Below are 16026 nucleotides of genomic sequence, written 5' to 3' on the forward strand. Positions count from 1 at the left end.
TTAAATAATGCGCTAGTGCTAGTGCAATGTTTACAATTGGTAACAGTGTTTCAAGTAATGCACTAGCTTTTAAAATGAGAAATTGAAACACTGAAGCTAGAAATATAACAATAGTGCTGATCATAACAAAATCAATGAAATACAGAGATAAAATTATTTGTTTGCACAGAAAAATAAAAAATGCATTTTTAGTAGATAAACAAAAGCTATGCTAGTGATCAAAAGTGTACTCAATTTCAATATTTTACTCTGCAAGTTGCTTAATTGCCAATATTTTCATCGACGAATTGAAACTGAACAGAACTACCCTTGCTGAAAGTCTAAAATTTTGATTTGATTCACTTATCAGTTCGTTTGAAAAGGCAAATTTTCACCATTGGAATCCTTTAGTGTAAATAATGCATCGACAAAAAAGTTTTTTTTGAAGGTGTGATATTATAAGAACCAACAGAGCTGAGGAAAAATGTCATAATCAACAGCGCAGTTTTCTCGCTTAAAGTATTTCACAACGAATGATCAAGTTCGTCTACTCCAACTAATCCAAAAAAATTTTTCACCTCCATACAGGAAAAACCTACTACAAATAGCAAAAACTGGCTTTTTCAGACAGGAAAAAACCAGGCGCGTTTAATTTTGTCCGGTAGTGTAAATAGCGCATCGAACACTTTTGTGACACAAATCGCGACTTTGAACTCATTTCGAAATGCAATATAAGTTGTTGCTTATCTGGTATAAAGCACAAAAAAAGAGAGAACATTATGCGAACGTTGGAAAAAGTTTCCGTGCCAGCACAAATTGTACTTTCTATTCTGTTTGTTTGATTGTTCAAACAAATATGTCTGATGTAATACATAAGCAACAGCTATATATTGCCTTGAGACCCGCAGTGTCGAGATGTTAAAAAAATTCGAGATGCAATTTAAGCTGTTGCTCATCTGGTTTAAAACAATTGATAACAAATGGAGCAAAAATACAAATTTGAAACAATTTAAACGCTAACACGCAATTGTTTCTTCCTAATTTGATTTGGTTGATTGTTCTACACTAGTGGACAAAATTAGGCGCAAATTCAGGTTTTTATCTTCTTAAATACAGTTTTTTGATGTCCATTTTGGACAGTATTTCATTCAAAATTCATTAAAAATTTTACATTGACCGAGAGCAAATGATCAAAGCTACCTTCTATGAAACTATCAACATTTAGTTTTAATAATTTTTAATGTAATCCTGGTGTGAAAACACCAGTTATCCGCATCTGCACTAAGTTTTGCACCGTAGTGATTTATTTCTCAAATTAGCGGAGTAAAACAATGATTCATGCAATGTGAAACAATCTCAGCGAGAAAATGGAAACAACCAGTGTAAAAAATTTACCAAATTTGGACGCTGCTTACTTTTCCACGCATAGTAAAAATCTTATTGCAAATGAGGAAAACTGGCATTTTCAGACCCATGTTAGATTGGAAAGTCTTTAAAACTATCATTTGATAGTTTCTTAAAAGATAGCTCCGATCATTTGCTCTTGGTCTATGTAAAAATTTTTATGAAGTTCAAAGTAACTTTTATCAAGACTGGACATTGAAAACAGGCGTGTTAGAGAATAAAAACCTGAGTTTGCGCTTATTTTTGTCCACTAGTGTACGAAATACATTGCTTGCTTTAGTTTTTCAATTTCTGATTTGAAGAGCAAGTGCATTATTTGAAACACTGTTGCATTACTTAATTATTGTACTAGTACTAGCGCAATATTTAAGTATTGCTCTAGTGTTTCAAATAATGCACAAGTTTCTCAATTAAAGAACGGAGACACACTGAAAACGTAGGTTTTGTTTCTGAAAAAAAACGTCTTTCCAGCTAGTATTATGATAATTAAGAACAATTAACTGTGATAATTAATTGTTCCAATTAATTGAGCTAATTTATTATGATAAGTGTTCAACAACCAATCCATCAGACAGGGCACAGTTGCTGATAAAAACCTGACAGATGTATTTATTTCTCCGTGACGAAATCAACATCACCATAATAAACTCACTACCTCTATTTTGAATATCAAGGTTGAATATCTTTTCTATCACGTGGTATTCAACTTCCTCTGACCGTCGCAGATCAAGTTTGGCCTATTTTGATGCCCTTGAGCATATAACCTATGCTCTGATTAGTTCGGATACAACTTCTCAACCCAACTCTGTTACAATTTGAATGTATTGAGTAACAGTAGGTATGTGTTGAGCTATACATCAAATGAAAAAAAAATTCCTATCTTTTTAAATGAGTTTTGAAAAAGTTTGTAAATTGTGTTATATGGTATGCAATTTGGAAGCGTGATAGCTCCCTTGAGAATAAAAAACACCTAAAAATAAAACATTGTTTCTTTTAATGGCAGTATTTATTGGTGGACGACTCTGTGAACCCAACCTACTTGACTCTAACGTCATCCTAAACATAACAAAAACAAATAAAAAAACTGCAGTCGATGATTTGCGCCCAAGATTTGCGTTTGTATATGAATTCATGAAATTGATTGAATGATTGAACTGACAAAACTACCTGCACAAACTGCAGTAAGTTGTGTAATTTTAGAGTGAAGTTGGGGAAACTTGAAAACCGTTCGCTGATCAAGAAAAAAAACGTTTTTCATTTTATTTCTTTTTTGATATATAAGGATCATCCTGGAGTGATTAAAATAAGGTAAGAACGTTACCAGATTGCATAATAATCATATTCCTTGAAGAATATTCTCTGTGCTTCTTGTCTATATTTTTTGATTAGATCATAACACAAATTCTGGTTTTACAACTTAACTGGTTAAGTGATTTTAAAGCTACAAAATCATCATCTTTTGGTCAATTCAAACATGATCAGAGATCTTTAATGAAGACTGAACTAGTTAAAATGCGATACTTTGTTCTAAGGTCCTCAACGCCTCACAACATTTTTGTGACAACTCAATTTTCATCACAAATAAAACAGAAGCTTGCCGCTGAACGCATTTCAAATAAAAGATTTCAACAACCAATCCATCAGACAGAGCTCAGTTGATTATGAAAAACTTGACAGATGCATATATTGTTCCGTGACAAAATCAACATCTCCATAATAAACTCCTTAACTCTATTTTTCAATTTCAAGGTTTCCATATTATGCAAACTGACAATTTTTCAAGAATTTCTTGGCCTATTTTTCCCTACTCGTTCGCAAAACTTATTTTCTTGACGACGTTTTCATCAAGCCAGCTTTTAAAAATTTTTAAACAACCTGTAATTTTTTGAGTCAAAAGTAGAATAAATGATTCATATTAGCATAAAACAAACTCATTTATAAAAGTTATTGGTCTATTTTTATTAGAATAGTATTCTATCTAATTTCATAGTTATTGTTCTATAATAGTCATCGTTGTATTCTTTATTGTTCCGACTTTTGATACGAAAGTAACGGAATATTTGTGCTCGGGGTGGGGTTTTTTTTTTCTTCAGACAAATTTCGACTTTTTAACTAGCCATTTTCGACGGATTTTTTTAAATCATTCAAGAGGTATTGTTGTCCTGAGCTTACATTTGAAAAGGTATTTCACCTGTGATCATTTTTCGTAATGTTATGAGGGTTTAAAGATTGCCATTTTGACCAATTTGGGACAATTAATGCGCGATATAACTCGCGCTATTAACGCGTAAGCGGAGGATTAATCCGTCTTAGAAATCTTTCCAAATTGGTTGAAGGAAGCTTATTTGCCATATTGATTTGTTACAAGGAACGAAATCTATCCTTTTGTAGTTTATATGGCGTGTGGGGGGATGATTTTCATTAAAAAAAAAATCAAATTTTAGAAAAAAGTTTCATTTTGTTTTTTTTTCATTTAATTTTTTCTATTTAATACTGCTCCATAAACCTTAAAAGCCAGTCGGAACCTTCAGGGCTTCGCCCTGATACGAGCAGTCTGGTTGACTTTTAAAAGCAAAGGTATAGCAAACTGTAAGATCAAATTACTGTTTAGTCATTTTTTTTTTCATTTTTTTTCAGTTAAACTTTGATACAAGATCCGAAAAAACTGATGCAGGCACAATCGAAGTTTTTGTTGATAGTTCAATTAATTCCTGGAGCAAATTTTCACTAAACTTTTCCATTTTTCAATCAAAAAACGAATTAGTTGATCTAGAAAAAAAATCCGATAGAATAATAAAATTTTGATCGAGCTGAATCTCCTTTTTGTGGAATATTCAAGAACTATATCTGAATTTTTTCTAATAAGAGATTTTCCAGGCAATTATGGTTCAGATATTTCGGCTTAATTTCAGACCTAATAAAATTTAAGTATCATTAGTTAGACCTAGTGCTCAGACGTAATTAGCAGACTAATTTTAGAAATTTTATTTCTTTGCGCATCAAACTCCAAACAAATTTTGATTTGGTTGATTTTTGTTCCGAATTTAGAAGAAAGTGACGAAATATTTGTGCTCGGGGTGGTTTTTTGTCTAGACAAATTTTGACCTTTAACTGGCCATTTTTGACGCAATTTCTTTATTTCTTTTGAAAAGTATTGTTTTTTTGAGCTCCAAATCAAAAAGATATTTCCCCTGTAATTATTTTTTGTATGTCATTGGAACTAAGGATTACCATTTCGGCCAGTTTTGGACAATTAACGCGCGACATAATTCGCGCTATGAGCTCGTAAGCGAAAGTTTTTTCCCTCGTAGAAATTGAATTGCTTGAAGCAAGCTGTTTGCCATAATTGCTATTTCACCAAGAGCGAAATCTATCAGTTTGTACTTTATATAGTGCGTGGGCTTGATGATTTTCAAAAAAATCTCAAATAAAAAAATGGTTTCTTTTTATTGAAAAAATCATCAGTTGTTATGAAACGAACACTGTTCTATAGATTTAAAAAGCAGTCGGAACATTCAGGGCTTCGCCCTGGTACGAGCAGTCTTGTTTGCGTTTTGAAATAGATGCTTGCGATTCTCCAACGTTGTCCCTTAGCCATTTGAGACCCAGCTAGAGGAGCTCAGCAGGAGCAGACTTAGGCTAGCAAGCGGCTGAGCCTAGGCTTGAATTTACTTTATGGTATGATTTTTTGGCTCGCGAATTTTAAAATTTATTTTAAGACTTTTCCGACACCAATATATACTAATTTTGAAAAAAGAAACGCTCCAAAAATGAAAAAAAAAGGAACGGCGCTTCTGAAAGTCCCCTTCCACACTCAACACACTCAAGAAAATCTTGATTCACCTGGCGCTCGATATAGTGAAATAGCTCATTATTTAGGAGTAGCCCAATATTGTACACTGACTGCAAATTTGTCGCTAGGTGTTTATTCAGCAGTTTATTGAAAAATTACAATTAAACAAGTCTTTCTAGGAGCCAGATATTTATACGAAAAAATAACAAGCATATCCATCTCGAATTCTAACACATTGTGTGTCCTATATCTAAACAATGTGATATCAAAATTATGGAGAGTCATTTGTAGAAACTGATGTTTCCAGTTTATGTTTGAGGAAGAATCCCTCCGGTTTATCTTTGAGATGCGACGGGACAGTGACCACGTCTTCTGGCAACACCGGCTCTTTCGGACCCCCGGATGAAATTTTGCGCAGTTGGACTGTCTTTTCGGTCAGGTGGTCTGATGACTCATCTCTAAGGAGACTGAGAGAAGCGACACTGAGTTCGGAAAATGAGACTCGGTTGTTTTGTTTGTGTTCACTCTTTGGATGGTTCTTCCCAACGTTGTCGCGCAGTTGTTTGTGAGGAGAGGAGTTTGCAGCGCCGCGAGTTTCACCGCTCATTTCGGGCTGTAACAGCGAATTTTCAACAAAATCGTTCAATGTTTTGGTTATGATCGCAAATTTTTTTTTCCACTTTCATTATGAAAACCGTGGCCTAAAAGCTACATATTGACACTTTTGCTACTTTTTGTAACTCAATCAACTGATGAATGCGATCATGTTTTGAACGTCTCAGACCAATTTGGACAACTTTAGGTTTTCTCGCATGCAATTTCACGGTTTTGGATTTGCTCATACATGTTTTTTGTTCGAAGATAATTGCTCAAACTAACCCAAATTTAATTAGATTGTCTTGACTAAAAATTAGTTTGTTTTAACTGTCTTGGTCAAAAAAGTGCGCTAGACCGTATTGGACCCGTTAGGATACTTTTCAAGCAACCAAAATGAAAAAAAAATGGGTAATAATTTTGAATTTCCTAAACCATGAACCGAAATAACAAATTTGCAAAATAGACTTTAATCGATAATTTCGTGATTTTTGTTTAAAAACTAAAATGCTAAAACCCAAATCTCAATGTTTTATAATCCATAATCTTAAACCCATATCGAAATATTGCAAGTTGTGAAATAGACGTTTTACGATAACTTTCGTGTTTTGTTTCTAGATTTGATGAATGACTTTTGCAGATTAAGCATAAAGGTAACTAGAAATAAGGAAAGCATATTTTAAGGAGACTTAATATTTCAAATAAATTATTATGGCTTTTAAATTTTTTGTTTCAAATTTATAAACTGCGGTTTATTTTCAAAAGAGTGAGGGTTTTACATGCATGTGAGCTTCTTTGGGCATAATAAAATTTTGAAAAAAAATGCATCAAAATTTTTTAATTGCGCTATTCTTTGAACCTTTGTTTGTGAAAAAGTCTCAACCTACTTTGCATTTTACTGTTTTGTTTAGTTGTCAGGGTAAAAATTCAAAATGAACCCAGCTTCAAAAGCACGTTGTCTTACAAATTGCTCAGAAAAAATGCTATAACCTTGATATTACAATTGCAACTTCAAACTCTAGATTGCCTGAAACCAAGTTGCAGCAGCAGTAGTAATATAAGGGTTTCAGCTTTTATCCAGATAATTCTGCATTGAACGAGTTTTTGCAGTTGGGGTCAGTGCGAATTTTCTTGCTAAGAAAAAAACAATAAAACATTGGAAATCATAGAATAGTACTCTTATGGCTACAAGTTATCCTCTAAATTACAGTTTCATTGGGTTATAACAAAGCAAGTTTGTATTCCATCTAGATTTTTGTTATTTAACTAGTGTCAAATCTGGAACTTACAAATATCTAAATTTAAAAACTTGAGAAAAAAATGAGGAAAAAATTCCAAAGTTTATCAAACTGTTGTTAAATTTAAAGTTTGAAAAAATTTTTATCTAAAAACTTAGAAAAAATGAAGAAAAATGCAAAAGCCACTACATTGATAACAGTATTGAAAAATAAAGACAGGTTAAGAGCGAAAAATGATTTGAAATCATTAAAAATATATAATTCCACTGAGAAGGGTTTAAAGTTATTTACAAAGCAATCAGTTATCATTCAATATAAAAGATTCGTTTTCAAGGATAGAACAGACTCCATTATAAAAATATTTAAAAAACCATCTTGGAAGTAGATCAAAAAGGTCAATTAGCTGCCTATCGAGTGGTGTCTTCATGAGCAAACAACGAAGATTGCAGGTGATTTCCGATTACCAATAAACATTCATCAAAAACTCGTTATGACATATGTATGCCAACCCTTTTTAGAGCCAACCCTCTTTTGCCTAATCAACCCTAGGACATAATTAAATAATGAACCATCCCTAACTTTAACTTTTTTCTTGTTGTGGCTCGTCATTTTTTCTGTGTTTCGTAACCTGAAATTACGTTTATTATTTGAGAATGCGTCAAGAGTTTCCTGGTCGGCAATTAATAAGCATGGGTGCTGCCTCCTTTTGATTTTTTGATTTTAGTTTTAACTTCAACAGCTTTCATATATATGCAACTCATAGGTGTATTAGAACTAAATCTTCTGTTTTTCGCAAATTAAAGCAATTTCGAAGTATCAGCTCATGTTGTTTTTCAATTTTCACTAATTCGGTTTTAGTAGCATTTCCATATGTCAGTACAGCGTACTAATAAATTGGTGGAATATAAGTTGAGTAAATAACTAGAAGTTGGTTTTGAGTAAAAAATTGCGGCAAGGGTATATGCTGGACGCATTTTTTAATGTTCTTTATAAAGTTATTTGAAAATGCAACTTTTGAATATGCAACTCAGTTTATCATTCAAATAGGGGTCAAGATACTTTGGGGACGTGTCTGCATATGGTTTGATCATTTGGGTTGATTTTTATCCAAACTCTACATATATTGTTTTATCTTGGTTAAGAGTTAAATTGTTTTCAACCAGCCAAGTCTTAGCACTTTCCAAATTGTTGGTTTTGGGCTTCTTCCATCTTTGTTACTAATCAGACTGCACTCATCGACATAAAAGAATATTTTGAGTTCGCACAAACTTTCGGCAGATCGTTTATGTAGATTAGAAAAAGGCAAGGACCAAAAACTGACCATTGGGTAACTCCATAGGCGTCAGGTTTTGAACTAGATACCGAGTTCTCCATTACTACATATTAATACCAATCTTTCAGATAAGTTGATTTTAAACTTCTATTTTTACCTTTCTTTTCAAGAATTTCATGGTCAACCTTGTCAAAAGCTTTTGAAAGACCAAGCATTGTACAAGTCAGCGTACTTTTGTGGCTTAAAAAAATTGATACGTTCATTTAATTTTTACATTCTAAAATAGAAAGTAGAATTATTAAATTCAGTTAACTCAGTCATTGTTTCAACTACGCCTCGCTGACTATGAAAACCAAATTGCTCATCAGCTAAAATTTCACACTTCTTCAAAAAATCAATTATCCGTTTAAACATACAATTTTCAAAAAATTTGTCATAGTTGGAATTAAAGTTACTGGTCTATAAATGTTTATTTTTGTCTATGGTCCACTCTTATGAAACAGGTGAGTTTATACCATTTATAGGCATCTAGGGAAATTGCATTCAGACAGCGATTTTTTAAATAGGATTGATATCCAGTCCCAAATAGCAAGATTAATTTTTAAATAAGAAAATTGCTTTGGTCGTAGGTTTCTTGACTCTCCTTGGCTTTAACTCAAACATGTTTTGCAATTTTCACATTTTTTCCTCATACTTTGTATTTTTATTTTCATTCATCTGGGCGTGTTTGAGAGTGTTTTTCAGACTGAACACTATGTTGATGTTTTTGGTCTTGTCAATCTTAAAATCGCGGCACAGTACATTCGTGTTTTTGGTTGCACTTTGATTGTTGATTGATCCTGAGTACTTAGCAAGCAAACCAAGAATTCTTCTGGTTTCGTTTGTGGTGCTTTTTGTAGTGTTAAAAGTACCAGGGAGTTTTTTTTTCGTTTTTCATTTCCCTAAACAACTCCATCTCTGAATTTGTACAAACGATTGTGAGCACTCCACCTTTTCTCATAATAAGATGTTTTTTTTCAACAAAAACAGACCTGCTTCAACGTCGTCAATCAATCACGTCTCTGTAAGTGCAAATACTAATGGTGGCGGTTTCGCGTTCAATATACCTACGAACTTTTAGTATCGAAGTTTTGGTTCAATGATCCTATGTTCTGCAATAAAATATTGTTAGATCTCATTTTTTGATAGTGGTTTTCATTGCTGTTGCTTCAAGATTTTGTTTGCCATTTTAATGATATTTTTGAACATTTTTTCTTTTTCACTAAGATGTGATGTAATAATGTAGATCACAAAACTGCATTGACTGGAAACAAAACATAAAAAACGACCATGGCCATTGAAATAAATATGAGTTAAGTCTAAAGTTCCGGTTTTTTTTAAGTCAAACAGAGACATCGAATAGTTTGACAAAACAGAAAGTTGCAACACCAAGCTCTTGTAGAATAAAATCAAAACATGTTTCAAACTTTCATTCTTTTTTTTTCAGAACTGGAACAAAATATGCTAAAGAAGTGAAGCATCAAAACGTTTTTCTTCACTATGATTTTTCTTAATAAGCAAGGCATCTTAGAACTAAACTGAGCAGAAAATCGCAAAGTCAATTTTTAGAAGACATTAATGAACTTTTTTACGAGTCAACTTTGGTAACTCCTCTCTGTGTTGCCTTAGTTTTTTCTTTCACACTTTTTCCTTGTTAAATTCACACTATTCACTTTTTTGAACTAAAGATTAATTAACGTCGCAACAAATTGCAAGCCAGTATTCAACTCTAGTTTAGTGCTTTTATGTTCCTGCTTTTCACCATTAAGGATAGACGCAGAAGAAAATCGCAGCACCTTTGATAAATTTGCTCATTTGTCCGGCCGGAATTTCATTTGAATACGCTGCCCGACGCGATGTTTTCCGAAAAACCCAAATTGCTTCTCAACAGATATGATTGTTACTTTTTTGCAATCCCCATAAAAACATATTAAACGAAAACAATTATGCCAAGACATTTTTACCTTCAAAATAGTTTCGTGAAACAAATTAGTGATGCCAGATCAAAACAAAGCAAAAAAATATATATAATTCATAAAAAGTTGGTTCCATAGATTTGTAAAAATACTAACTTCATAACCTACTGGTATTTAATTAAAAAAGGGGAATCTTTCTAGTTCTAAAGAGACTGACGATGAAATCCATGGAAATTTGTTGCGGAAGTAAGCAACTTTGGAATTCCACCGCGTATTTTTTTCTGACTTTAATCTAATTTAGTGTAAAAATGGAAACTATAACCCAATTTTTGTGCTGAAGGTATTTGCTGAGGTAATAAAAATGCGGAATCAGCTATCGAATTTGGAACCTAGTTAAAAATGAAGAAGCTACTTTTAGTCACTTAATTTGCTTTATGCTAATTCAGCGACACTTTTTTATGAGCCGATAAGAATATATATTTCAATATATATTTGACCCTGAATTCTTCGACAAAATTGCGAGTGGGTTCCGCGTATAAAAGTTTGAACATATTGAAAGGTTTTATGAGGAATACGCTGTATTGTTTTCAGAAGGCAATCTGTAAAGCAGGGTTCAGTTGATGACGCAAACATTTCCAGCTAAAACCCTTTCCTATGTTTCACTTTGCACCATACAATTTATCCAGACAGATTTTTTTTTAAATTTTTGGCGAGTTGCAAAAATGAAACGCACAGTAAAAAAGAAATATTTTTAAAATAAACTTTCTAGAACGGTATTTTATTCAAACCTGCATATTTGTTTTTGAACAAAAAACATAGCAGGTCTTTGAAAAAACAAAAGCATTATTGAAAACCATCAAAATTTTCTACACGATCATCAAAAACGACATGCGCAGTTGAAGTTTAAAAAAAAATAACCCGAGATAGCTTAAATGATCACGTAAAGTATCAATTGTGGGAAGTAAAAAATCATCACATGTTTTCACATGTCATTAGTATGATGTTTTTTGCCCGTTAGATTGATTTTTTAACGTACGCACGGATCTTGGTAATTTTACGTACGGATCTGAGAACATAATAAAAGGTTGAAATTGTTAACCTGAATTTTCATTTATTTATTTTCATTCAATGAGTTCCTTTGAAAGTTCAAGCTAAGAAAGTGTTGATAGAATTTATAAGAAAGTTTTGAAACTTTACATTCCAATATGAGCAAATTTTTTGAATAAATTAACAAATTGGACTACCTTTTGTTAAGTTCTGGCGGAAACTGACTCAATAGGAATAACGACTGGCTTTGAAAAAACTCCAATTTTGTGCTGTTCTTATGTTGGTTTTAGAAAATACTCACCAGGACAAGCAGTTTTCATTTGGCAAAAGCAACGCCAAATAATTTGACAATGGTTACAAAGTTTGAAGAGTGTTTATTGGTTAAACTCGAGCTGTCGATGGGCAGAAAGGGAAATGTTGAAAATTTTGAAAAATGTTTATCCTCTGAAAAGTTATTGAGAAGAAAAGGTCCGATTTTTCCATAGGCGTTCCCCAGGGGTCATCATTCGATCCACTGAAGAAAGCTATTTTGAATATAAGCCAAAAAGTTGTTAGAACATTCTGCAAGTTTTAGTGTCTTACAAAATTTTTAAAATATTTGACTTTGGTACCAGAAAACAAAAGTAGTGTAAGCAACCTACCTTTCTCTGTCGAAAAGAATTTGGAAGAGAAAAGGCGTAGAGCTCCTAAAGTGTTTCAAAGTTCCACAGATTAGAGTTTTTACTGCTGGAGCTTTTTTCTTTCTTATTATTTGAGGTTAATTATGAAGTTAAGGTTAGTTTTATGGAATCCAAAACAAAGACTTGTAATTCTGTTAAGCATTCAATTGCTGTCCTTTTTTGATTTTTCAATTAACTCTTTCGTCTTCACCGCGTTTAATATGCACAATCACGGCCCAAGTCACTGTTCTTGTTGTTTGCTGTAAGTAATTTCTGACTAGAGCCAAAAAACAATAATGACAAAAATTTAATTTTGAGAGCTAAATCAAGTCGTTTCCTCTGTTTTTGAATTTCGCAGGCAAGAGAATTAATTTGATTAACTAATTAATAAGTTAATTAGAAAATTTTGATATTCTTCATTTTCAATTTTTATTCCGTCAGGGGTCTTAGACCCTGGCAGAATAAAAATGAAAATGGAGAACATCAAAACTAACCAAACATCAAAGACGAAATGAACTTTTCAAGATTGGATGAAGCATTTCAATTACCTGAGCATAGTTGCATTCGTTACTTCCTTCGTTTGACATGTTCAGACTTCCAGACTCCGAAAGAACAAGAAGAAAGAAATAGGTAATGATGATGATTCTGTTTTCTACTGCTGGTATAGTTCTGAGGATGGTAATGTTCCAGCCCAGGGCTAAATTGGAAATGAGATTAAAAGTATAATTCAAAGAGAAGAATCACAAATAACAGAATGGAAAAGATCTAGTAGCTATTTTTAATATGATTTGAAATGCTTTGACTGTTCCACTTAGTTCCCTAATTATCGTTTTTGATAACAAATATGCTCAATTTGTGGCTGATTTTTTTTTTTTTGAATTTGTAATTTTCCCTTAGTGAACCATAAAAATAAAATGAATTTTAGCTTTTTATTTTGATTGGGATGAAAAAATTTCAAAATCTTGTTCTTGATTGTTTTTTGTTCTAATTTCGGATAATTTTTTTTTCGATATTATGACTTATTGTAACCTGAATTAGAGAAAACCAGTCTGGAAAGTGTAGCTCCCAAATGAATTTTACCTCTCTTTTATGAATTTCGTCTTTTATTTCCCTGCGGTATGTCAAAAGCTGAAAACCCCAGTCGATATTCAAGGGCTATAAAATCCTTAAAAAGATGAATTGAGAGCCATTTAACAAGAAATAACTGCTAGAGACTGGGGTTAAAAAAGTGGAAAATATGTTTGGAGTGGATGGTTTTTTTTTTATATAATCGAGCCACTTACCTAAGGGTTAAAGAGATAGTTTGGAGGTTCTAAGCATTGCTGAATTATGAAAGTTATGTTTTGTATTTTTTTTTTCAAATTGAACATACAGGTAATTTAAAATGGGGAAAGTTTTCAGAATTACGAAAATAATGTGTTCAGAATTACAAAAATAATGTGTAATGCAATTTTAAAATAACAGAAATTTCATGAGAAGAAATGATATTTGTGAATTATGAAGACTAAAAAATGGCGCACATGGTAGGAATTGAATTGTATTTAATGCTAATAAATAATCGCACGGATGTTACGTAAATAGTAAATATAAAAGTCTAAAAATGAAGTTTATGTTCTTTTAACAGGCCTCGGGAGGAAAGAAAATAAAAGTGAGAAAACAGAAAACGACCTATTTGGAATAAAATGGTTTCGGTGAAGTTATAACCGGAGGCATTTTAAACAAATTTTATGCTCGTGTTAATCAATCGACTTTTGTGAAAAGAAATTGAGTTAAGAAGGAAATTACGTTCTTTTGATCATATTGACATGATGCCAATTGCGCAAAATGCGGGCATTTGGTGTTTGATTGGTTTTTAATGTGCGTGAAATATATAAAGGGTATATGAGGGGAAAATATTTCACGTTGTTTCGAATCAGTTGGTGATTCCGTCCTAGTTTCTAATTTGATGGCAAATGCACCATAAAAGATTAAAAATCAGATTTAATGCGACGTAACGATGATCAAATGCAACTTCAATGATGAAAAACGGACCATTTCCTTAAGTTGACAGACAATGTTACTTAGAGACATCCCTCCCTTATCCCTTATCCGCTAACAGAAAACTAAATTTACCCCCCCCCCCCCATCCCCCCCTCTTTGATCACCAAATTAAGAATTTGGGACTTGGTGTCCACCATTTTTATTAAAGAGCAATAGAAAAGCACTTTCTTTCGTCTTCGAATTAATTATTTTTATCACAAACAATTTATCGCAACTCCGGAGTCTTTTTAAACCTAATTTTTAGAGCTATTTTTGTAACTGAAGAAAAGTATCATGGATGAATGAATCACACTTCGTGTTCACTTTCTATCAAATTTCACCAGAACTTAATTTAGGATAGGTTCTTATCAGACTCGTTCTGAGTCAAATTTCTAGATAAATGTGTCAACCTCTGTCAAATTCAGATTCTATTTACACATGGTTTGCCCGGGGTTTGCGGTTTAACCTCGTTTTATTCAAATCTATGCCTGAAAGACATACGCCCTTTGATTAACTCTGCATATTGTACCATGATATGATCAATAGATTTGAAATGACAGATTTCTCAATAGCAAGAGTATACTTTTCACAAAGAAGGCGCATTCAAAGTACAGAAATAATGGCAAAAGAGACAAATGAATGTCTTTGAAATTGGTCATTTTGGCATCAAAGGCCTCAGAAACTTTTGATGTATCAATCTTGAACTGTACAATTGTTTCATCATTTTGCAGATATAACTTGCAGATTTCATTTGAACAAATACAAATCAGAAAAAAACTGCTTAAAGTAAGACAAATACTTGAAAGTTACAGCTGCCATTTAACTTGTCTCGTCTGCGAAAACTTTTTATTGAAAAAAGTTTAAAAAAATGAGTTTAGAGTTTTTAGTTTTTAGTTTTTTCTTATGCGTTGCCGCCCCAGTGACTAATAAGAGTTATAGTTTCAGTTTTTTTGTTAAAAATGGGGTACTTATTTGAATTTGTTTTGTAGTTAGTTAACTTCATCAAATCAATGAGAAATGCTACTGAAAACTTAAATTTTGATCTACGATATTCATTAGAACAGAATATTCAGTATGAATATTCTGTTGTTGTTCTGACTATTTGCGAAGGTTTCTTTCTCTAGACATGCTTTGAATTTTTAATTATCCATTTTTGACATTTTTTTTAAAAATCTTTTGGAAAGTTTTGTTGTCTTGAGCTCAAACTTAAATTTTTTGTGAAGTTATGATAGATTAAAAATTGCTAATTTGTCATTTGGGACAATTAACCAGCGATATAATTCGAGCTATTAATGCGTAAGCAATTTAATCTGACTTATGAGCAAAATTGGTTATATTGTACTTTAATGGTGTGTAAAGCGATGATTTAATAAAGTGCTCAAACTTATTTTAATTTTCTTCATTTTTTAAATTGTTATTTTTTAAAGAGAAACCTGCTCCAGGGACCTTAAAAAGCAGTCGAAACATTCAGGGCTCTGCCTTGGTTTGAGAAGTTTTGGTGTTCCGACTTTCGAAGAAGACAGAATGTTCATGCTTGGGGTGTTTTTTTTTCAGTCAGTTTTTGGCGATCAAAACAATAGCTTTAAAAAACTTTTTATACCGCATTGAAGATATCTACCCCTTAAAATCAAATGTTATTTTAGATCTTTTTTGAAAAATTAAGGGTATTTGAAAATTGCCAACTTGGCCATGCTCAAGAATAATTTATGTGCGTTTTAAATATTTATGTGCGCTTTAAAGTGGTAAAACGAATTATTTAAGCGTGGCGATTTATCGCGGAAAACGAAATAGTTCCAAATTGAATTGATGCTAGATTTTTGGTCGTATTATTTCGTACGACTCAAACTTTCACAATTCATCTTTAATATTGTCCAAAACTTATAGTTTCTCAAAATTTTTTCCCAAAAACTATTCGATATAATTTAAAGAGTAGTCGGAGCATTCAGGGTTTTGCTCGGTTTACGGGTAGTTTTGTAACTTTTAAAAGTCGGAACAGAAACTGATGAATATGAAATGGGTCTGAGAGGAAATTACTTGCAAGAATAATTTCCGCTCTGTTTCTTCG

At 32.4% G+C, this 16026-nt stretch overlaps 1 protein-coding gene across 8 annotated transcripts; it reads right to left on the reverse strand.

Annotated features, from left to right (window-relative positions):
- Nucleotides 1-5318: 5318 nt before the first annotated feature.
- LOC134853229 (uncharacterized) lies at nucleotides 5319-14351 on the reverse strand. Of its 8 annotated transcripts, none has more exons than XM_063869194.1 (4): nucleotides 14275-14351; nucleotides 13226-13610; nucleotides 12491-12639; nucleotides 5319-5789 (listed from the first exon to the last, which is right to left on the reverse strand). In XM_063869194.1, exons 3-4 carry the CDS (start codon nucleotides 12527-12529, stop codon nucleotides 5448-5450), a joined length of 381 nt encoding a protein of 126 aa, XP_063725264.1. In that variant the 5' UTR covers nucleotides 12530-12639; nucleotides 13226-13610; nucleotides 14275-14351; the 3' UTR covers nucleotides 5319-5447. The 8 variants fall into 8 exon arrangements, with proteins under 8 accessions (XP_063725264.1, XP_063725265.1, XP_063725263.1 ...); XM_063869195.1 differs by having other exon boundaries at nucleotides 13226-13536; nucleotides 14275-14345; XM_063869193.1 differs by having other exon boundaries at nucleotides 13226-13536; nucleotides 14216-14341.
- Between the last annotated feature and the right edge of the window lie 1675 nt (nucleotides 14352-16026).

The sequence above is a fragment of the Symsagittifera roscoffensis genome, chromosome 8, assembly GCF_963678635.1.
Source record: "Symsagittifera roscoffensis chromosome 8, txSymRosc1.1, whole genome shotgun sequence".
In the NCBI taxonomy this organism is placed as follows: domain Eukaryota; kingdom Metazoa; phylum Xenacoelomorpha; order Acoela; family Convolutidae; genus Symsagittifera; species Symsagittifera roscoffensis.